This window comes from Haliaeetus albicilla, chromosome 17 (assembly GCF_947461875.1).
Source record: "Haliaeetus albicilla chromosome 17, bHalAlb1.1, whole genome shotgun sequence".
NCBI classification, from domain to species: Eukaryota; Metazoa; Chordata; class Aves; order Accipitriformes; family Accipitridae; genus Haliaeetus; species Haliaeetus albicilla.
Window position 1 is genome coordinate 21,684,642 of NC_091499.1, and position 23,640 is coordinate 21,708,281.

At 50.3% G+C, this 23,640-nt stretch overlaps 1 protein-coding gene across 2 annotated transcripts in view; it reads left to right on the forward strand.

The window, feature by feature from the left end:
* The first annotated feature begins 6,946 nt into the window (after nucleotides 1–6,946).
* FOXO3 (forkhead box O3) overlaps nucleotides 6,947–23,640 on the forward strand; it is a 96,207-nt gene continuing 79,513 nt past the window's right edge. Inside the window, exon 1 of one of the 2 annotated variants that reach the window (XM_069804998.1) lies at nucleotides 6,947–8,957. In XM_069804998.1, coding sequence (XP_069661099.1) covers nucleotides 8,376–8,957 — 582 coding nt within the window. In that variant the 5' untranslated portion in view covers nucleotides 6,947–8,375. Of the gene's footprint in view, nucleotides 8,958–13,745; nucleotides 14,659–23,640 lie in introns of those variants that run through there. The other variant, XM_069804999.1, reaches the window with a different exon arrangement.

Genomic DNA, 23,640 nt, shown 5'->3' on the forward strand with positions numbered 1-23,640 from the left:
TGCTGAGCCGCCGACTGCTTTTGCTTAACACTTCACCAGCCCCTTTGAACCCTTTCTCAACTACCCAGGGGGGCACTTCCTTCCCTCTGTGTGCCTTGCAGGTGCTCCCCACACCAGGAGACCCAAGGTCAGCTTCTCCCCCTGCTGCCCCCGACCTTCCTGAAGAGTATCTTACCCGGGAGGTATGCTAGGCTAACACACACTCCATTTTGAACCAGCCTGTTGAACCCGTACTGCTGCCTGGGGGAGAGGGTGGGGATTCAGGATTCAAGGAGAGGCCATGACCTAGCAATAATAATATTGCCATGGGGAAGGGAGGGGAACAGCCTTGGATTTCAGTCCCCTTTTCCAAGTGTGCTCCATGTACTTTACATTGAACGTTTGTCAGAGGACAAAACACAAAGTTCTGGGAAAAGGACCAGGAGCCACATCTCCAGCTCCTAAAGAAGCGCTCTGATCGCTGGAGATACAGAATGACGGGGGGAGGGAGGTGCTTGGACTTCTTCCTCCCGGGGCCACATACAGGAGAAAATAATTAATTCTTCGAGGGAACAGAAACAGGCTGTATGTAGGCACCTGCTCTCAAAAGGAGAGGCCAGGCTGTGAGCCTCAGCAAAGGGAAATCCTTCCCCGCAGCCCTCGTTCTCTTCACCCCGTCCCCGATTCAAACCTCTGCTACACAAGCGTGCCTTACGTTTGCAGGTAGAGGGAAGCAGGGTGGTTATTTTAGGGCTGCGGTGTGCAAGCGCCTCTACAACGAAGCAAGGACCGAGGCTGCATCTCTCCGCACAGCACCGCGCAAGCGGGACAGCCGCCTCGGGGACGTTTTTGGCCAACCAACACCGCCACGGTTCCAGGGGTGTAGCTTTCGGGTCTCCCCATCGGGGCCCTACCTCTAGGCACTTGGCACCCGGCATCCTGCCGCCAGACACGCACCGGGTCCCTTCCCTCACGCAAGGCCTGCGAGTCCCCTCCAGAGGTGGGCTTCGACGTAGCTTTGGGAGAAGGGGAACGCGGGGGGTGTCGCAGCACCTTCAGGAAGGGCTTTTCTCCCACCGCCCGAAGCCCGTCCGCGGCCTGACCGGGCAGCTTCACGGGATGGGGCCCGGGCAGGGCTTGCAGGGGGCTGTACCGGAGCCCCCCCCCCCCCGTCCACACCGCGCATCAGCGGCCGCTCCCCCGTCCCTACCAGCCTCACGCCAGCCAGGGCCTGCCGACCGGCGCTCACCCCCGGGCCAGGCCGGCAGCCAGTCGCGCAGCAGGCCCGGCCCGGCGCCCAGCCGAGCCCTCCCGGCCCGCCGCCGCCGCCGCCGCCTCCCGGGACCAGCCCTGGCCGAGCCCGCCCAAGGCCACAGCGGGGAGGGGGGAGGGCACCCGCACGCTTCCGCACCGGGACGGCGCCGGCCACCCCGACCGGGACCCGGGACACCCGCCGCCGCCGCCCCTCCCCCCGCCTCGCGCCCCCTCCCCGCGCCGCATTTTACTCGATTGTTTATTATTTTCCAAGGGGCGGTGGCGGGGTGGAGGCGCCGACCAACGGCAAGCGCCGTTGCCTTGACGGGCGACGGGCGGCGGCCAATGGGCGGCGAGGGCGGGCCCCGGCGGTCACGCGCGGCTCTAGAGCATGACATCATCTGTTTGCACGGCGCAGCCTAGCTTGGTGCGGGCGGGGCGGGGCGGGGCGGGGCGGGGGGTGAGGAGAAGGCGGGGCTGCCGCCGGGGGGGCGGGGCGAACAGCCGCCGCGGCCGGGCTCGGCGGGACCGGCGGGCAGCGCCCGGCCCTCGGCTCCGCCCGCCCGCCCTGCCCGCCGGCGGGGCGGAGGGCGGGGGTGACCCCGGCGGCCCCCCCCCCCCCCCGGAGCGGCAGACGCGGCCGCCCACCGGCGCGGAGTAGCTGCCGGCCGTTGGGCTCGCAGCGCCTCGGGGGTGGCTCTGCCGCCCCCCCCCCCGCCGGTTAAACGCCCCGCTGAGGGAACCCCGCCGCCGGCTCCTCGGGCCGGGCCGCTGCCCGCCGGGGTGTGGGCAGAGGAAGGTGTTAAATCATAATAGTGGAGTAATTAAGCGATAAGTGCGTATAATTAAGCCCGTATGGGGTAACCGGGGCGGGTTAAGTGACGTGCCCGGGTTGCGCAACGAGTCAGTGGCGGGGCAGAACGGCACTTGGCCGCTCGGGCCAGCCCCAGCCAAGTGGGAGAGCTGTCTGTCTGTCTGTCTGTCTGTCCTCACAGGTATTGGGGAGGTCCCTGGAGGTGTCCTGGTGGGGCAGGAGGCATGGGGAGATGGCTAAATACTTCCTTCGATCATTAACAGAAACTGCTGTTGGGAACATTAAATCCTTTTGTGCCACCGAAGATGAATGTAGGGGAGGGGGAAAAAAAAAAAAAAAGGTGGAGTTTCGTGCTGGATCTTAGCAGTTTGACTCGTTTCACCCTAATGATATAAACTCAATAACTGCCTGTACTTCCAAGTATTCAAAAATTATGATGCAGGCTTTTGAGTAGCGTAATGCCAGCTTAAAAATCAGGTTTTAAAAGGTTTTAAAATATGCAATTAGGGTTGGGTTTTTTCCCTACTTTCTTGCTGGCCCTGAAAGTATACTTGGGTCACATCCATGGCGCATCAGGAACTTGGCTTTTGGTTTAAAATGGAAGCTGAGATGCGCCTTTAATGGGACTTTAAGAACAGGGATCTCGGGAAAACACCAGTGTTGCAGGACTCATAAAGAAAGCTGAGAGAGCTGGCAATACCGCTATGCACTGCTATTTGTGGCTGTTATTAAGTGTACGAAACACTGTTAGAAACCTACTTCTAGCCACGAGAAGCTGAGCCTTTCTGGGCCTACAAGGTGCAGCTTTTCGGTGGGCCTTGGCAATGCAGCTTCAGCAGAGGTGAGGCCGCTTTAATAACAATTTTTGAATCTATAGGGTTGAATTTTCCCACTCCCTCAGCTTCACAGCTCCTTATGCGACCAGGTTTTTTTTGAGGTTTCATTGTAAAGATTGTTTCTTCCAGAAAGGTGATCCTGTTTTTTAATGTGGATGACTGCAGTCACTGTAGTGCACACAGTGCAGAAATGGGTCACGAATTCTTCAGCAGTGGGTGCTGAAGTTTAGGTGTATGCAGAGCTGAGTGCTTCTAGCCTTAGAGTTCGGTCCCCAAATTGTCAAGATCCCTCGAGGAAAGAGTTCTTCTCTCCACAGTAGTAATGTCACTGTCTCCTTTTGCTACTGTACTTCTCTTCCTTCCCCTCCCCTCCATTAGAGCGGTCAGTCAGCCAGTTCACAGGCTGAAGTCCAACTTCAATTGATCTTTAAATTGCTGTTCATCACTTTGAGGAAAATTTTATAGTCAGAACGCTGTAGCCGTCTTTGGCAAATCCTTCATGTCTCCGTGGCACAATTTGGACCCTTGCTCTGTGTCTATCTGCCAGTCAGCCAATCTCCCTGTAATAACTGTGGAACCCATTAGCCAGTTCTAGCCAAATTGGGCAGAAAGGTTAAAGTCTCAGAGTATGAAGTTGGCCGGCTTATAGACGACATTTCTTTCTAATCAGCTCACAGGTTGCTCTGAATCAGCCACAAAACCTACTGCCCTTTGCCCAGTCTGTGTTTAAAGGACATAGTAGGGAACTGTGGGAAGAACAAAAAATACACTGAGGGAGCCGCTCTCTCACGGGGTGGATGGGAGGAGTGGATGGGGTTATTGCAGTGGACACAAACTTCTCGGAGACCAGGCTGCAGGTGGCTTACAAACCAACCCGTCATATACTTGTTTGTGTGAAGTCCCTGTAGACAATCAGCCGTTGTTTAATGTAACTGCAATATAACATCGTTTTATTGAGCGGCAGTATGTTTTACAGTAGATTTCTATAATGATGAGAAGTTCCAGGTCGCCCACCCCCATGCAACTTTAGCTCTAACAATGCTTCTGCAGTAGGATATTTGTGTAAGAGAGGTAAAGCCAGAAATGTGACCTGCACTTCTCTAACTACCAGCCTGGGAAAATGTAGGTTATGGCAGAATGAAGGAAGGATCATATCTGGGTTACCGCCATGAACTGGTACACTCTTATGGGAAGCTGACACTCTGAATCGACAAAATGGAAGAATGAGAATGAAAGCTGAGCTGATAATAGCCTGCTGTAGTTGAACGTAGCAGCTCAAAAGAGTTAACGCAAAAATCGCTTAGGACGATTCCCACCCAGAGTGCTGTCACAGGAACGTTACTTTCCCCCAAAGCAGTACGCCAGAGGCCCCACAACTCATGGGTCCTGCCTGCTCCACGTGTGGCTGAGATCACCCACAGAGATGACTCGGAGCTGCGAAGTAACTGTGACCCCGCCAGATCCATATAATCAGGTACCCTGATAGGTACACATGTTCTCCATGTAAACCTGAGTGGGGATAGTAGATAAAAGGAGAGGCAGAAGAAGACACAGCTCTGACCAGAAACACTCCCAGTCTAAGCAGGCACAGTAAAGCGAGCGAGCGAGGCTTTCAAATGGCCTCAGGGCTGGCCTAACTTTATTCCTGTTGAAGTCAGTGATAAAACTCCCATAAACAGAGCCTTTTTGAAAATCCCACCCTTGGGGCATTAAAGTACTTAAAGGAAGAGACTGGAAATTGTGCAGGCTTTAGATTCAATTTTGATCAGTTTTTACACATATTTCAGTGGGCCCAGCCACGGAACGGTGATAAGAAGGGCTCCTCTGTCTTTCTGTTTTGCTCATGCACATTTGGTAAGTAAAACGTGTGGGATCAATTATACTGTGGTTTTAATTGCACCTCTAAACTTGCAGTATCATGGGCACACAGGTGCTGTGTGGAGCTGTGAAGAACTGGTACCATGACTTATGTGATAAAGACTGTACGGCTGATAAACCAGTGAATTCTGAAGAGGGCAAGTAATCTTGCAGTAAAGGCCCAGGGCTGGCACTCAGGAGATCTAGTTTTATTTCTGAGTTCTGACATGGGCTTCCTGTATGACCTCAGCACAGTCATGTAATTGCTTGGTGCCTCAGTCCATCATCTCTTTAATAGGGTTACTACTTACTTATTTCCTTTCACCCGCCCTGGCCTGCCTTACTTAGACTGCAATTCTGCCAGGGAGTGGAGCATTTCTTACCACGTGCAGGGCCTTCACCCAATACAATGAGACCTAATGGCAATGCCTGTACAGTAATGCAATGCCAATTAAATAAATAAATGAAGATGATAATATCATTTAGGACTAGATTTGCAGCTTGTAATCCGGCCCAAGGTCAAAGTGCTACGCTTCCCTGGAACCTCGGGGACCTGAGGAAGTGCTCTACAGGGAAGTTTCTGCGCTGGTCAAAATCAGCCCCAAGCAGCAGCAGGTTTTGGGAAGGGGCCGAGCGTCAGTCACAGCTTCGCAGCCGGCCTTCTCTGGCTAACTGCTGAAAGCCACAAGTAGAGGCTCCTCGGGGACGCGATGTTGGACTAAGCGTCTTCGCATCGTGCACGGCCTTGTCTGATCTTGGTTCCTGGCTCTTCAGCGCTACTGCGGTTCTCCTCCCTTACCAACTGCTAAATCATACACGCGAATGCCAGTATCACAATTGCAGAGTAGCTGGTGTCTTTTTGAGCTGCCCTGCATTCCCGTAAGGGGCCACGTTACAACAAAAGCCATGGCAGGGCTCGCAACGTCGTGACCCAAAATGGAGCTGCAGTGAAAATTATTTCCATTACTCGAACCTGCATTCATTCTGATTAATTCAGTGTCTCCTACTATATTTAGATAACGGAGGATTAATTGTATGCGTGCTGAAATGCTGTCCCTTGTAATAAAATCACGCCGAACTATTCCTAACTTGAGTGCCACTTAAATTCGAAACCTAACTAGACCCTGAGGGCCTTAGCCCTGACTTAGCAGGACGTGTAAGGCACGCAGGATCAGGGCCTTGCCGTTTTCTAATGAAACTGAATGGTTTTCAAATCTCATTGCTTGTCTATAATGCTAAATAAATCAGGAATAATTTAATTTGTCTGCTAATTCTACCCAGCAATGCTTCAGCAGCACACCTACTTCTCAACGCGTGCAGCTGTCTATATCTGGTATCAGAGACAAAGCTACTTTTGTACTAAATCTGGTCCCTCGTTTAGGTCGATACGAAGCTAGGCGAGAACTGATACATACACGTTGCTATGTAATGTATTTATAACTGCATCTGTATTAATAGCTTTATGTTCCTTGGCTTTGTGGGTCACCCCTTTATCCAACCCATAATTAACTACGTCTTCAAGCGAGCTCCTTCGGAGGGCCTTCTGCTCGGGCACAGCCTCCGAGGAGGGAGTATGGCGGGATTACATTCACGTGTGGACGTCTGAACATGCTCCCGTATCACCCGCAGGCAGAATGAAAGTTTTCAAACGGCCAAACTGGACTCCAGGTTTAACGTTTACCGGAGCAACTCGCGCACCAGCAATTGATGGCCAGCGGAAACAAGTCAGAAAAGAAACGGCGCGCTGTTCCTCCGCCGTGCCTGGCAGCCAGAGCTGGTTCGACGGTGCAGTCCAGGCAGCGCGCGCCGAAGCCGGGCAGCGTCCTGGTCCGGTGGGCCTCACCGAGGCAAGAGGTATGGAAAAGCGAGACGGTCGCCCCTGGTTTTGCCCTTTAAACTCCAGTAAGCGCAGGGAGCCAGGGCTAACGCGACCCTCGGGCAGGGTTACCGCATGCTCCGAGGGACCCGAGCGCTTCCCGCCTAGCCGGGCGGCGCGGGGCCGCGGCGGTTCGGGCGCAGGGGCCGCGCCGGAGCGGCGGGGAAGGCGCTTTCCCCGCCGGGTCCCCGCAGCCCCTCCAGCCCGCCCAGCCCCGCCGGCTCCCCCCCCCGCCCCGGGGCCCGCCGCTCCCGCCCCGTCGGGGCGGCCCCTTGCGCGGACGCCGCCCGCCCCTCCGCCCGTGGGCGGGCCGAGCCGTGCGGTGCGGTTAGGTTGAGGCTCCCTGCGTGTGTCTATAACTTTGTGTTGCTGCCGGTGGTTGTTAGGAGGAGGGATGTGGAAGTCGGCGGCGAGCAGGGTGACAGGCTGCTCGGGCGGGCTGCGGCAGGCTGGCTCGGCGCGGGCGGATCGGTTGCCTCTCGCCGGCTGCTCGCAGAGGGAGCGGGCGGTTTGCCGCTTTCCCCTCCTTCGCCTTTAAAGGGAAGGCTCCTCGGAGCTGAAGGCGCAGGAGCAGGAGGAGCAGGAACCATGCAGCAGCGCTGCTTCTTCCTCCCGTGAATTCGGATCCCGATTTCTGACGGTGTGGAGGTGGCTGTTGATCCCCCCCCTCGCCCTCCCCTGCCGATGTGGCTCTCCCTGCCTCTTCTGCCTGCGCTTTTTAAATGACTTGAGTGAAGGGGGGGGGGAACTGTCAAGATGGCAGCAGCAGGAGCAAGGAGGTTATGAATGTGGTGTTGATGCTGGAACAAAACCTATTCTCTTTGGCAGCCCTAGGGAGGGCTTAAAGCTTCTGGACCTGTTGGAAGACTGGCGATTTGATTTGTTCCCGTTGTGTTTGCTTTTTCCCTGCGAGAAGAAGGATTTATTATCTTTTTTTTTTTTAACCGACCAGCCCCCGGGGTGGCCTTCTCCCGCCCCCTGCTCCGTCGGCTGCGAGATTTTGGGGGGTTGCTTGCGTGTGGCTTGGGGGGCACCGCAAAGTGACAGGCTTACGCTAGCATGCAGTTGGATGTGTGCTAAGACTTCGGCTCCCTTTAGGGCGTTCTGAAGAAGGAGAAAAGTCTTCGGCGTAATCTGAAGGACCGCTCTCCCTGCCCTCCTGCCGAGGGAGGGGGCAAAGGACCACCCCCCCCAGCCCCCCCAAGAGGGAAGATAGCTGCGGAAGCGACGAGGAGCCAGCTCGGAGGCGCCGGGGGTGGGGGTCCTCTCCCGGCTGGATACAGCGCGGTTCCCGCTGGAGCTACTTCTGCATCCGCATGGAGTGAAACATAAACAAACGCACACACGCACCGCGGGAGCAGCGGCCGCCGCTCCGCCGGCGCGCAGGGCAGCGCCGCGGGCACCTCCGGCACCGCCCGGCCCCGCGCTGCCCGCCCTGCGCTGCCGCTCCGGCTCCTAATCTGATTTTTTTTTTTTTTTTTCCCCTCCCCTCCCTCCCCCCTCCCTCTCACCCCCCCCCCCCACCTCCCTCGGCTCCGGAGTGCGCATCGCCCGCGGGGAGCGGGGCTCGGGGTGCAGCGGAGAGCCTGCCAGCCCGTAGCGGAGAGCGGCATGCCCGCCCGGCGGTCCCCCGCCTGCTAGGCTCCCGTCGGCACCGAGGAGGAGGAGGAGGAGGAGGCGGCGGAGGAGGAGCGGGGTCGGCGGCCGTCCGCCCCGTCGCAGCGCCCCGCCGCCGCAGCCGCCCGCGGGGGAGACCAAGATGGCAGAGGCGTCGCCCCCCGCCCCGCTCTCGCCCCTGGACGTGGAGCTGGACCCCGAGTTCGAGCCGCAGAGCCGCCCCCGCTCCTGCACCTGGCCCCTGCAGAGGCCCGAGCTGCAGGCCAGCCCAGCCAAGCCCGCCGGCGAGCCGCCCGCCGACGCCGCCTCCATGATCCCCGAGGAGGAGGACGACGAGGAGGAGGGGGGCGGCTCGGCCATGGCCGTCGGCAGCGCGGCCCCCGCCGGCGGAGAAGCGGCGGCGGCGGCGGCCACCGCCGTCCCGGAGGAGGCGGCGCGGCTGCTGGCCCCGCTGCCCGGAGGCGCCCCGGAGGGGCCGAGCCTCTCGCCGGGGGGAGCGGCGGCGGGCGGCGGGGGGCTGAGCGGGGGCCCGGCGGCGGCGCCGAGGAAGTGCTCGTCGCGGCGCAACGCGTGGGGCAACCTCTCCTACGCCGACCTGATCACCCGCGCCATCGAGAGCTCCCCGGAGAAGCGCCTCACCCTCTCCCAGATCTACGACTGGATGGTCCGCTGCGTGCCCTACTTCAAGGACAAGGGCGACAGCAACAGCTCGGCCGGCTGGAAGGTGAGGCGGGGGGTCCCGGGGAGGCGGCGGACCCACCGCGCCCGCCCCGACGGGCGGGCTGCCCGCGGGGGATGCGGCCGCGGAGCGGGGCGGGGGGTGGTGGTGGTGGTGGTGATGGTGGTGGTGATGGTGGTGGGGTGTGCGTGTGCCGGCGGCTTTCCCCGACGGCAGCCGGCCGGGCAGCCGGCCGGGCGCTGCTGCTGGCCGTGCTGCTGGTCGTGCTGTCGCCTTTGCTTATTTTTCTTTTAGTTTTTTGTTGTTGTTTTTTTTTTTTTTTAAGGGAGGGGGTAAGAAAAGTTTCGTCTCTTTCCTGTTGCTGCGTGCAAGCGGTGAGGGCTGCTAACTCGGGGAGCAGGGGGGATGCTGGAGCGGAGCTGGCTTCTCTGGTGCACGAGCGCGTAACCAGGGAAGGAAAAAGAGGGGAAGGAAAACGAGGGGAAAAATATTTTTAAAGCTGAGGTTTTGTTTAGCGGTGGTGTTTAAGTTATAGGTACCTGTGGTGTAAGCAGAGTTGCTTTTGTGCAGGGTCAGTCTGAGCCTCAAAGCTCCCGTACAGAACAACTCTATTATTTTCATCAACAAATACCCCAGTGGTTTCCCACACGTTCCTCAAAGGCCATAGAGGGAAATTCGGGTCTTGACATTTCCTCATAAAGTTAATCAAAGCATGGAGTTATTGGCCGCTCAGCCACGGGAACGCTTGGTTTGCGTTTCCTGGGGTGCCAGTGTATGCGGGCACCGTCTACTGACAAATCCCATATATCCAAGCGTTTTTTGTCCAGCATTGCGACAAGTTAGCAGCTAAGATTACCACTGTTTTAATAAGTGAGGGAAAAAAAAAAAAAATCTGGTTTTGTGGCTTGTTTACTTAGCGCGTGCAAAAGCACGTTGCAGGCAGGCAGGGTTTTGCTCTCAAAGACAGGGTCTAATAAGGCCTACCAGCAGCCGGTGCTGCACGTAAAGCACATTTTAAGTGACTTCCAGAACTGCTTTTTTCTCCTTATTTTCCATGTCCATCTATTAGTGTCTGTCGGACGCGGAAACATCACGTACTTGCAGCTATACAGAAATGCAGGTGCTGCCTGATGTCGATACTGTTTGCAGAGGGAAATCCCGGTACGGTTCAGTTGCTGCCGAGGGCCAATGCTGGCAGCATCCGAGACCGAGTTTTTGAATGGATGGCTGAAGGCGAATTTGCCGGGAAGTTTTACTGTGTTACAGAGAAATTAAATTTCCTCTTTGAATCTCTCTAGCTTTGGATCAGGGGATAACTTAGAGTGTACAAATCAGTCAGAAATACCGTATGGATGAAACATTTCCGGCAGTTTTTGTATTAGCATCCCTGTCTCATATTTTAGTGCCTGAGTAGGGCTTGCTGCTAGGAATTGAAGTACAGCTGTATGATTTTTACCTTCCAAATGGAGCACTGTAGAGGAAGCATTTCACTGACAGACTTGTCTCAGGCTGGGGAAAATAAAACCACAAAGTTTATCGGTGGCGTAGCTAATTCAAGACAAGGCTTTAAAAACACAGATCCTTTTTACAGCTTTTGCATCTGTATTAGGTGTTGAATTTTGATCTGACTTTACAAGTGCGACACGGAGTGTGATAAAGGGTTACGTCTTCTGATGACAGCCCGTGCCTTCCTAAGTTGTTTGGTTTCACGCAGAAGCAGTGATGTCAGCTGCTATGACGAATCCAGCCTTTTTATCTGATACTTTGAATTTTCAGTAAATTCTCGATACCCGATTCAAACGAAGCCTTACCGAACAGTGGGGCTGATACTCTTTCGGCTGAATTTGGTGGCAAAACTCCTGTTCACTTCAGCTGAAGCAGGATCTGGGCCACAACGCGAAGTGCTTACATTGATTAGTATGCTTAATACAGTCACAATTTTTCTGACAATTTATACTGTTAATTTGATATTGATCCCTTTGCTGAGCAGCATTAACTGGTACTTGGAGCTAATTAAAATGTTAAAAACTTGGATCCCTTGAGACTCCTCTGATATAATTTAGTTCAGAAGTTTCTCACAAGCCTTTAAGATGACCTTTCTCAGGAGATGCAAGCACACTGGTAGCAGAAATTTCTGCCTCTTCTGTGACAGTGAGCTGTCTCTGGAAGTTAGGGTGAGGCATTCGATCGGGTTAACGGCAGGTGCAGTTGTGTGTGGGTGGTAGGGGCATACGGAAAGGGGCAAAGGAGAGGTCAGGAGCTAATAATTTGCCAGGCATCCAAAACTGTAAAATTTAATTCCTTAGCAAGGCTAGAGTTTCTTTTAATGTATGCTTATACATTCAGAAGAGGACTATTTCAGAAGAGGACTATTTCAGTTTCTTGGCTGGAACGTCAATTAGTTTGTGCAGAGGCAACACTCTTAAATAGAGACTCCATCTTAGTCTCCCGATGCTAAAACACATTATATGTTATTATCATCTTTGTTTCTCTCAAAGGTAATGAATACAACTCTTCAGGAACTAATGTCAGCTTTTCACATCAGACTTTTTCAGATTGCTAGTTACACTGAGATTTTAAATGAACAGAAGATAGTTCTGTATCAGAAGGCTTTTATCTTAATTTAGAATATTTTTACACAGCTAAATTCGTCTTTGAAGGCAGCAATCCCATTTAACAATATTCTGCTCTGGCACTGAGTGGGAAAATTGTCATTTTAAACAAAGGCAAGAAGAGAACTTGGTTTTATTATCTTATGTATTATTATATATGAAATATTAATACTGTTTCCAGTGAGATGTGCTGAATGCCATAATCCGTAAACATAGCTGGGATTATACTCCTCAAAACAATTATTTTAAGAGCTATAAATTAAAGTTACAACTATCACTTTTTTTTTTTTTTTTTTTTTTTTTTTGCCTGGGGCATTAAAGCAGAAGTGAGTATTTCAGATGTGGTTAGGAAGGCATATATTACGTTTCCGCTAATTCAGATAAGGTTTGCCCAATACTCCCCCCCCCCAATCTTCTTTGCTTCCCCCTCCCTGTGGCCCCGGTGGGATGTTAGCTAACCTAATACTGCCTGACAGCTAACTAGGGCAGTAGTGTACAGTGCATCGCTGTAGAGCTGGCACGCTGCGGACGCTGTCGTGTGCTACGGGCAGCCTGGTTTGATACAATCCTGTACGCTTCCAAATCACCGGGAAGGGTTTAGCTACATACTTCAATATCCGCTTACTGTCCCGAATACTTATGGAGGGTCGGTATTTTTATTTATCATCACTGGAGGCGGGGAAAAGGTCTGCGGGTAAGCTGGTTTCACTCCTGTGAAATGCACTGTGCCAGGCGGCTGGTGCAGGTACTTCCACACAGCTCCTTGGTGACCACAACTACCCGTCTTCCCAAATTCAGGTATCTGTTACTCCGGCGATGTCCTGCAGTCACAAAACTAGTGTGCTGACTTAAAAAACCAAGTTTTTCCCCCTAAATATTTAGGATGCAATAACTCACTTCACTCAATAGTCTTGAAATAGAAAACTGAAACACCTTTGTGTCCGTGTATATAGTAGAGGTGCCTGATTTCACTATAGCTCAAGTACTTCCATATCTCTTCCTATAATGTTATTTTGTAATTTCTTGCAGCACTCTCTTGTGAAACAGTCTCTTCTACATGAAGAGTACACTAGGGGGACTATTTTCCTCTTTGTTGAGTGGTGTGGCAAGACTATGAATCTGGTCCTTTATACGCAGATATCAGCAATACCCAAATTTAAATGCAGCTGATTTGCTTTGATTTGTTTTTTATATCAGATGCCTATTTGTTTTACACCTGTTGCATTCATCTTTCTCATGAAAGATAAATTCTAGCTCCTGGGATATTTACTTTGAAGGGGAGATTTTTGTAAACTTTGTACATGGACATTTCATCATTCCTTACCATGTTTTATTGACCAATACGTACCGAAGGGCTGCAGTCCCTTCAGCATAGGAAATGCATGAGTCTCTTCTCTAATTATTGAGACTTGAAAAGACTTGAGAAATTTGCCAGCAATGTAGACAGATGTCTAAATCTGTTAGCCAGATGCTGATACGCAAGATGTGTCGGACTTTTTTTATCATCTTTTTGCAAAGGATGTGGGAAGGAAGCATCACCACTCCCTGTTCTTATTTCTCCTTCCTCGGAGTGGCACACAGCGTCTTTATCAGGAGTGGCAGCATAAAACTGGAGTTTGCATCAGTTTCATTTTTCTCTGCTGTCTTTTTCTTTTTTTTTTTTTCTTTTAAGACTCTGTTTCCCAGTTAACTGCTAGCATGAATATTTTTTCCAGCCTTCTGTTATATTGTTACTTTTTTTTTTTTTTTTCTAATTTTGAGCTGCCTTGTTCCTCTGTACAGAAGGGTTTGGGTTACAAACTGTAGCCTGATTATTTTAAATTTTGATCTACCAAAGCGAGCACGGGTTTAAGCACGTGAATGGATCCTTGGGACTTCACTGGGATTACTTGTGTGCTTAAACTTACTGCTTAAGCATCTTACCTGATCAAAGCCTTACTGTGTTGTGCTTTAACAAAATACTCAATAACATTTGTAAGTGAGTTTTGTGCTGAGCAATGTAGAGAGCCGTGCGGTTCCAGCCCCAAAGTTGAAACCACTAGATAACAAGCTTCTTGTATCAAAGAGGAGTATACTTTAGTATCAAAGTAACAAATGACTTTTTAAACTTTCCAGTAGAAACCATATGTAGGTATTAGCGCACATTATTATTTTATATCTGTAACATACATCAAAGATCTCACTTTTCCCCAGCTCATGCAGGCAGGTGACAGCTATTAGAGGAGAGACACCGAGTAGCTCTCCCAGAATCATTGACATCGTTTGATCCACAGTGTGACAGTGAGGAGCACCTCCACTGAAGGACTTGTTAAATGCAGATATATACACATCGCCTTGGTGAATGTCATCAGCTGCAAAGAGTCACAGGCTCTGATAAACTTAACTTTTGATGTGAACAGGAAAACTCCAGTGAATGATGCCGGATAGTATTGCTGTGAGGTAGACCTGCATGATAAATACGGGAATCAACGTTCCTCAGTTCTTTAGAGACAGAAGGTTACCTAAAACACTCAAGCAACGTCGGCATTGTCTGTAATAGGTTATGAGTGTCAATATTTGAGCATATTTAAAATAAGAAGCTTGAGAGTCAGAGGCTGGCTCTTACACTTACCTGTGTGTTTGAAAGTACACGGTTAATGCTAATAAAAATGAAATCACCTTAGTGGCTTTTATATCCACTGTATTGTATTGGCTTGAACAAACACCGTCTGAGACTATCAGGCTGGGGAAGAGAGGTGTCCTGGCGCTCCTGTCCCGGGACGTCCTGCGTCCGCTTGGTTTTGTCCTGGTGAAGCGAGCGGTGCCTTACACGCGAGGCCATTTTGTATTCGGGTCATTTTGGTGGTGCTACACCACTTTTCTGTAATCCTAGGAGATTAGGGGAGGCTGGGCACGTGCTGGTGCATTTAGAAAGACGAGCGATTAGGGTTAGCCCTGTGGTTTTCTAAAAGCTCTTTGTGCTGATGTGGACAAAGTAGGAACCCGGAGTCGGTGGCGTCCCTTGCAGAAGGCAGGCAGCGCTGGGGCGAGTGCGGCCCCCCCAGACCCCCCCCCTGCAGCGGCCGGGCTGTTTTCAGCCAGCTTGCGTGGGGTGGATGGGGAGAACAAGCGTGAAATCACCCCAGGAGATTATGGTGAGTGTGCCGGGTTCAAAGGGAGGCCGAAGGGATTGCTTTGGAGATAAGGGAAAACTGAGGATAAACAGCTGAAGCATTTCTCTAGGTGGCAGCCTCCTAAAGGTGCCCTGCAAGATTTTGGCAGCCAGCTATTTTGCGTGGAAGTATGGAAAATCTTTTGTGAGGATTGTTTCTTACTTGCAGTGCAATTACAGTGGGTCTTGGTGTAGTGGTGGCTTGCCAAGGGAGAAACTGAACGTGCTTCCTAATACAGGTTGTTACTTAGACTAAAATCTTTGCATGTTCTTGTTTCTCTCCCGCTTTTTTAAAAACCTTGCTACTATCTCTGTCACAGAAAACGTGCCCAAGGGCAGGGTTATGAAATGGCAGCGTTAGTTTCTTTTAAAGGCACGAGGCCCTCTGCGTTTCGAGGCAGACTCTCTCTGGAGGAGGGCGACCTCTGAGCATCCTCCCACCGCTGTTTCGTTCCCCCTGCCGCGAAAAACTGCAATTCCCAAGTCGGCGCTGGAAAAGGGCCACAGCCTCGCCGGGTCCTGGGGCAGGAGGCACATCCAGGTCCCGCTGCACGTAGCGAGCATCCCAGTAAAGGCCTGCCTGATAACACAGCGCTCGGGGAGGTGCAGGGGTTTTTTTTGATGTGGCTTTTCTTGGGGCTGACAATACATGCATAGCGCAGTGGTTCAGGAGCAAAATAAAGTGTTCAAGTAATGTGCATAGTCATTCAGTTTTCAGTAGTGCTGGCTCAGCACACCATGAGTTAAGTGAAGATTATGCTTAACCTTTTGTTTGCTCTTTTTTTTTTGTGCTTCTACAAACTTAGGCTGTTCTTTTCTGTTACAATTTCCCGAGCATTGCCACACACTAAGCTTGGAAAATGAAGTGCATTTAGCCAATTTATGGCCTGACATATGTTAATTAACATTAATTACCTGCTTGAATAGTCCATTTAGCACTTATTATTAAAAAGTGGCTTGTCTACAGAAGGGGATTTTCCTTCAGTGTGAGATGTTTTGTTCTAACTTGCTTCAGACAAAGTCAGGATGGGGTATCCCGTGCTTCTCTGCACGGCTGTACCAGTTTCCTGACGTTCCAGTTGTGTGTGTGGGATACGATTGCACCACTGACAGGCACCAACTCCTTACCCATGTGTATTTGACATTTATTTGACATCGGTTTAGCTTTCCCACACAAACCAGCGTGTTTCCAAGTGGTTTTCGCTGGCGGCGGGTACAGCTTTTGCACCCCTGATTGAGGCAGCTGGAGAAAGAGCCACGCTTCTCAGCTCGCCAGGAACTGCAGGGAGATCTGGAAGCCTGCGGTGATGTGGCCCCAGCCCCTGTTTGGGGGTGGAGGGGTAGGAAAAGCTCAGGTTGGAGGGGGTGCGTAGGAGCTGCTGGGGCGCACCGTGGTGCCCTGCAGGGAGGGCGTCTTCAGCTCTGCGTGGCTGAAGGTGATGGACCTTGAGGCTCCCGCAGCCGCTGGGAGTGGAGTGTGGTCTCCAACAACAGCAGGTTGTGTCCTGCTGTATTCATCAGCTACGTTACCTAAATTATCTCCTGGGCAATGCGTTGGGCAAGGGTTGTCACAGGTCATTGGTCTACAACCTGTGAGATGAGGGGATTAACAAACAGAGAGTACTCGTGCGATTTCCAAATGCTTAAAAAAAAAATAATACTCCATTCCTCAATTCACCATCCCCCAATTCCTCATTCCTGTCTTGGGAGGCTCCAGGGACGTTATGTCCTACTTCACCTTCTCTATCCTTCCCTTCGTAACACCAGCCGGGGGAGTTGCATGGTGCATGGGGTGCCTTTGTGGGAAATGGAGGGCTGGCTCGTAACTGCGCAGAGTGTATAGCTGCGTTTCGGTTGGGGATACAGCGTGGAGGCGATTAGGCTCCAGGACTGACGAGGAGCAATTTCAGGGCAGTGAAAGGGGTTGGGAACAAGCGAGTGATTGCGTTAGTGCTCTGCCTCATCCCTGCGGTGAAACAGCAAGGGAGCTGCCTTTCAGTGGGGCCGGAGGAGAAGAGTATCGCTGTGTCGCCATTGCTTTTTGCCAGAACGGCCCCTCCTGATGCTGTGCCTGGCTGCGAGGTCCGGGAGGAGCCAGTCTTGCCCTGCAAAGCCAGAGTCCTTTCTCTGGACCACCCCCCTTGCATATTTGCTCAAGGACTGACGTGCTCATAGCGCTGCTTTGCAGGGAATTTGAGGCAGGTCAGGAGTTAACAGCGTTGGTGTCTTGTTAATAACTCTCTGTGTGTGTCCTACCTGGACTTTGCTTATTGGGGCAATTTGCTCTATCTATACACTGGTACCTATTAAAAATAAAGGCTATTTAAATGCTCCTACTCGTATAAAACACCTTCGTAAGATTTCATTGACAGAGAAATGCCTTTCTGGGGATTTGTACTGGTAAAGAAATGCCTTGTGAAAATTAGCTCTTACAACAGACTTGTGCTAACGAATTGAATGGATTGCTTGCTCGATCACAACATGCCATGTACTTAAGAGCTGAATTATGAAATGCTGGGTTCTCACTTGAACATGTTTATTTGGCAAGCTGTTCTTTTGCTTTTCTTGTTTATTTTGTCCCTGCTGGTGAGGTTGCCACTCAGTACGCGTAAAGGGAGATGGGCGCTGGGACAGGAGGGCAGCGGCAGCCTGCGGATCGCTGCCGGAGGGCTGCAGGACGGTCCGCTTGAAGCGAGGAGGATGGCACGTGGCACCGACAGCTTGCCGTCACGGCCTTTGCGGCTTGTGCCTCCGGGTCTCCCGGAGAGTGCTGCCCGCCAGTTTTGGGGGGGCAAGAGGCTGCTGGCAGTGGCTGTGGGGCTCTGCCTGTGCGACCTCCGGCCGCCGTACACCCGAGTGCCGTCGGGTGCGTTTCCGTGGGGTGAGTCACAGGATCGTGACACTTCCGCGTCCCTTCACCCGCTGCCTGTGCCGAGGCGAAGGGTGGGTCCGTGCTGACGTCTCCGTGCCCAAACCCTGTTGAGAGCTCTGGAATGAGGGCAGGAGGCGGGAGCGCTGCCAAAGGTGCCGTTTTTCTCCTTCGACACCTACCTCTGTGGCTGCCTTCGCGCTTTGTGTTGTGCCGTGGGTCTGCCTGGAGGCTGCTCGTAACCCAGCCCTCACAGCCTTGCAGTGCCTTCAGGCCAGCCCGCCGCCTCATCCCTGGCTTTCCGAGACCTTCGACTCTCCCTAGGGAGCAGCGGAGGCCGTGGGCATGCCCGGGATTGCGACCAGTGGGTAGGACGCAGTCCTAGCAAAAAGTTTTCGGTAGGTTTGCTGGCTTCTGAGTGGTGTGAGCTGAAAAGGGTAGATCCAGGCTGCTTGCCGGCGCTTGAGCAGGGAGGTGACTTCTGCTTATCCCGACCCCAGAGGAGCGGGAGGCAGCAGGTAGGTTGGAAGGCTGATGAGGACAGACAGCGGTCTGCTGGGGGAGGACGGATGGAGGAGCACCCAAAAACATTGGCCCACGTCCGCGTGGGCTTCGCTCTGCCTCCCGGCTGCTGCGACTGCTCAGTTCGTAGTGGGAATGAAAACTGGTTTGCATGGGTGCAGCCCGGTTTATGATGGTGCAGCTGTCACGGGTAGATGAAGTAAAGAGAGCGGGGTCCGACTCTTGTCCCTGCTAAAGGCCATGTTAAAGCAGCATTGGGGCTCTCCTACGGTGTTGCAGCAGCATGCATTTGCATTAACGTAAATAAGACTCAAGCCAGCAGGGCTTAAAATCCTGATTGCAGCTGTGCCTGGACTCCTTGTGAGGACTGGGCATGACCAGGGAGTGTTAGTGACAGTGTTGCACTTAACTAAACAAAGCTTTGTTTAAAAATGTATTAACTACCTAATAATATTCTAATACAAACTACTCTTCTAGTCTAGACAGCCAGCACCTCTCACACTGTAGACGATTTGCCCTTATAACTTAGTTTTTTTCTCACGCAGTACCATGTTGGTTTCTACATGTTTTCCAAAATAGGATGCAGAAGAATAAATATATTGTTCTAAAGAAATCATTTTAGGACACAACTTCCAGGGCCATATTTGTTTCATCTAGAATGTGGACTGAATTATCTTGATACATACTCCAGTTATGCGTCAGTGCTCTTAAAACCTGCTGTATTTGTTTTTTTTCCTCTCCACGCTAGCTCTTCAAGCAGCTATTTCAGCTCTCCAAAGACACGTTATGACCAGAGTTAGCCTCACTTTCTCACGTGAAATTTGCAGTGTAAACATACCTTTAAATGTGAGACTTAATCCAGATGAGAAGTTTCTGACTTTGTGGGTATTTGTGAAGTTAGGCTGTGAACGCCTATCTTGTGTAAATATATTTGCTAGTACTTCGTGGAGGATTTATCATTTTCATATGTAAAGTTCTAAATATGCTTAGTACGTAAAATTTGGCATCTAACAAGTGAGAACTGCACTCAACAAAGAATGTCTTTGTGCGAGACTCTCACAGGCTCCCACATTATCACCTTTTTTGCTCATTGGGTTTGTGCTGAGAGCAGTGATGTGGTTTCCTGAAAGCCTGTAAACTACTGTTTGTTCTGCAAAACTGCTCTGGACCTTAACTAACTTTCAGAGAAATTTTTTTTCCAGGAATTCTTAGGAGAAGGTGACGCCAGTTCAAGTCGCGTCCCGAGATGCTTGTAAGCTGAGACACGTAGAGCTGCTGTTCCTGTTTTTGTGCAACATGATCTGTTGTGTTTAAAAGTTTCACTCTATGGGGGAACTCAAAACCATTTGTCTGAGATGTCATGTTTCAGACTGAATGGTGCTTCTTCAAGTATTCATCAAGACCTACAATGGGAGGCTGCTGGTCCTATGATGCCTTTGTAGGATAACAGTGTTGGCACCAAGAGTGATGCTGCCCCTGAAGAGCTGTAAAAACTCTGAAGCATTTTGTCAATCTTATTCAAGCGGCTTCTTCTTTTGCGTAGCCTGACCATATATATGGTCCAGATAAATGGGCTACATCTAAAATCTGTGATTTGCAAATGGAAGTCGTGTCAGAGCTCTGCATGGATTGGGCCAGAGGTTTCCAGCCTAGTTTGTGCAGCAGCCAAAAGCTCCGAACCTAATATTATTATTTTCATCATGATGTTGACAGCGTGATTCTCACTTCCCATAGCATGTTGAGATTTATTTCTTGCCCCATTGCTCTTACAGCCTGGTTCATGCAAGGTGAAAATACTTCTCGTTACAATGTACTAGAAAGTTTGCAGGCTTGGGGTAGGAGGGAAATCTTTTATGGGGAGCTGTTTTTTATAAAGCTCTGGGGAAGGGAGCCATGTGCTTAAGAAGGCATTTGAAAATCAATAGTGAAGCCATTTTACGTACAAAAAAAGAGGAAAAGTGTGTAGACAATAAGGCAGTGGCATACGGGGCTGGGAGGAGGAAGGATTCTGTGAAATAACAGTAGGGAGTAAATCAACCTGATGTATGTTCATAGACATCTGATGTCTACTGGGCCTAGTGGGGTAGCTTGGAGCAGGTGGAAGAAGCATACTGTTTACCTAATTAGAAACATAAATAAAATCTTTCCAACGTTTTTCTAAATTAAAATGCATTTGAAGCATATGTCAGACTTCTCACATCCAGGAAAGATCTCTAAAACCTGCCGTTCCCCAGGGAGGCTGTTTCTAGCCCACCTTTTTGAGGGCTCTGCCAGGTAACAAGTCCTCCTGGCCCGAGGGTGGGGTGGGACGTGCATTAGCAGTTGGAGATGTTGAGGTTCTTCCTGAGCGCACCCGTACTCCTCTTTAGTCGTTGGGAAAAGGTCTATCATTGAAGGCAATAGACCAGGGAATTGGAAAAACCAAAGAAAATGATCATGGTTGAAATCACTGAAGATGGGATTTCACCTCTGTGTATTTATTGAGAAGCGGGTGATGGTGGGGAACAGGGCCTGGGCTGCTGTACAGTCAGAGCAGCTCTGTATCTCCAGTGTATTTTAGACACCGAGGAGACAAAGATGATGCTAATTGCAAGAGAAACTACTTAACTGCTTTGTATTATGTGTGAAATGAAGGGGGAATAACGCTGATTGAGTGACCTATTTTGACTTTCTCAGTTTAATGTTTTAGTCTTTTTCTGGACAGTGAATTATAATTTTATCAAATCCTGCTGGAAATAAGTATGTTGCTGGGCAAAGTATTTTATCCTTGCAGTTTTAACTGCAGAATTACCTATTGCTGCTTGACTCGGTGGCAAGAGTTTCCTCTTTCGGCTGGAAAGGTCTTTTGCTATGCAACACAGTGGCAACAGGGTTTTTTTAATACAAAATATGAACCTGTCAGGAAGAATATAAAATAGGTCACTGAAGGAGTCTAATTTAGAAGGAGAAAGGGCATAAATCTCCACCTCTCTCTGATGACAGAAGGCAAAGTACAGCAGAAACGTTTCCCTGCTTGTAAAATGCTGGCTCTGATACCAGAGAAGTTTTTCTGTTAAAGGCACAACTGTATCTAACCTCCGTACAAGTTTTTTGACTTTATTTTCAGTACGTAACTGGATGTTGCATAAGGGGATTCTTAAGACGACGAAGCGCCTCCATTAGGGTCTGCTCTGCTTATTGTGCCGTTACAGAAATTGTTTGCTGTTTTGGACTGGTGTCAGGCAGAATAATACTAAATAAGTCCCAGATGAATGTGGGTGGTGAAAGGAGAAAAATAACTTCAAATAAAGAGGGGTATTATCAACTGAGGAGCCAGTGTTGATCCTATGGTGCTGAAAAATGGAAGCAGGAAAAAGAGTCTCTTTTTTGCTTTTTTTTTTTTTTTTTTCAAAAGATGGAAAATCTTAGCTGAAAAATCTGTTCTGACCAGAGTTTGGTAGTCTACTTAAACTTGCAGCAAATTGGCATTGGTGCAGCAGCACTGCGAAGTATTGAGAGGGAGAACAGAAGTACAAACAAGCCCCCAAAACTTGAGAGGATCCTCAGATTCTTTGTCCATTTACGACAACATGACCTGTAGCGTCACTTGCAGCTGCTGGATCCAAGAGTATAAATAGTGAAAAGAACACTGATTTGGCCAGGATAAAATGTTCATTTTGGGTTTTTCCAACAGCTGTGTCGGGACTTAATCCTGGCAAAAGCTTCTCACGTGTCATTTTTTATTCAGGCTCGTACTAAGCATGTGGAATGACAATGTTCTCTAATGGAAGGAAAAAAAAAAGGAAAAAAAGTACTAAATTGAGAAATAGTGTGGATTTGGTGTCCCCTCAGCCTGAAGGAAAAACAGTTTGCTTGAACAGTATGATAGCAGTTGTTTGAGAAATTAAGTATGGATTTCCTTTGATTGTAGTTGAATCATGACATCTTACTAAATTTATCCAGTCTTGAGTGCCTGGTTTCTGGTTTGACATTTTTGTTGGATGGTTGGTTTTTTTCTTTTTTTTTTTTTTTTTTTTTAAATGCTCTGCATGGGCCTAGAGATGATAGTTTTCTTATTTTCTTCAGGAAACTATATCAGGTGTGAAACCACCGATTCTTGCAGGTGCCTACGGGCATGTAGGGGCGAGCAGCTCTCTCCCTAGAAGCACCACGATACAGTGGGTGGGTTTGAGCAATGCCAGTGATGGGTCTTTCCCATTTTCCAGGAGCAGACAGGGTGTAGGAAAGTTGGATTTCGCATGACTTGACCATTAACTGCAGATTGCTGGAGTATCTCTGTGGATAGTTCTCACCGTTCAGTGAAGTGCTGAGCAGAAGTACTTAATAAGAGCATACTTCATTTCTACAAAAATCTAGTCCAAAAAAATGTTTCAATATAAAAGCCAAGTAGTCGGGAAGTACAAAATGTCAGAAATAAAGTTGTCTCTAACACTTGAAATTACTTCTCATGCTGGCTATGACACTGTCAGTAACGAGCTCACACACTCTGTCCACCCCCAGTCTCCTTGTTGGGCTGGATGCTTCAAGGGGTATTCAGGGTTTCAGCTCGTCCCCCGTGATCTCTCTGTGGGCCCTGTGCCATATTCGTTGCACTCAGCTCTGAGTAAAAAGAAATACACCCTTCCTGGTGTGCTCATCTGTGTCATTCGCCTTCCCAGTATCCGTGGGTTTCGCCGACGAGCACCGTCCCAGCCCTGCATCCTGTTCTCCCCTCCCTAAGCTCCTTGCCCGCCCTGGTCTCCCGTCCCAGCTGCCTTCCCTGCGATTCCCAGTCCTGCTCCATGCATCCTCCCTTCCTTTTCCTGTCATCTCCCACCCCTCTGCTCACCTCCCCTGGTTTTCATATCTGCTCTGCTTGTCCAGCTTGCCTCTTTTTTTTGTCCAGCTCGCCCTTCCACATTTCTCCCCTGCCCCAGGATTCCCCGTTTCCCGTGTCTTGCCAATCCCAGGCCACTTATCCTGTTTCTAATCCCAGTTTCAGTTCAGGTTTGCAGAGCTATTAGGGATGGGGAACAGGGTTTTATAGTAGGAAGTGTTGGACAATATGAGGTGTAGGTGGGGCTCACAGCACCACCTATAATTTACAACATTGTTTATTATTTTTAACTAATCCACCCTTAGGTAAGCAGTCCTGGTGCTGTCAGTGTGCAAATCCTTAGTCACTTGGGTAGTCTTGTTCCCTCTGCTAATAGTGTGTACAGAGGGGTTGCTCGTTTGTGTAAGAGATGGAGGATCCAACCTTACAGAGACTTCGATCTCTATTTTAGTGTGGCCTGAGCTAGACAGCAAACAGTGTCTGAGATAATGCAGTTCATAGGGCTACTGAGCTGTCCCTAAAATATTTAATGGCACGTGTAGTAATTGCTCTCATTTCCATGGTGTGGGGCTGTTCCTTTTTCCTTCCCTGTTGGTGAGAAGAGGGGAGACATAACAAGTTCCTCAATAATACATAAGACATGGAGGTATACAGTCCACGGTCACACCATATTCTGCATCCTCTAGTAGGTGCCCTCTGACTTGATGTATTTAGACTAGAAAATATAAAGAGCCTTTTCCTTGTATAGCTCCACGGTT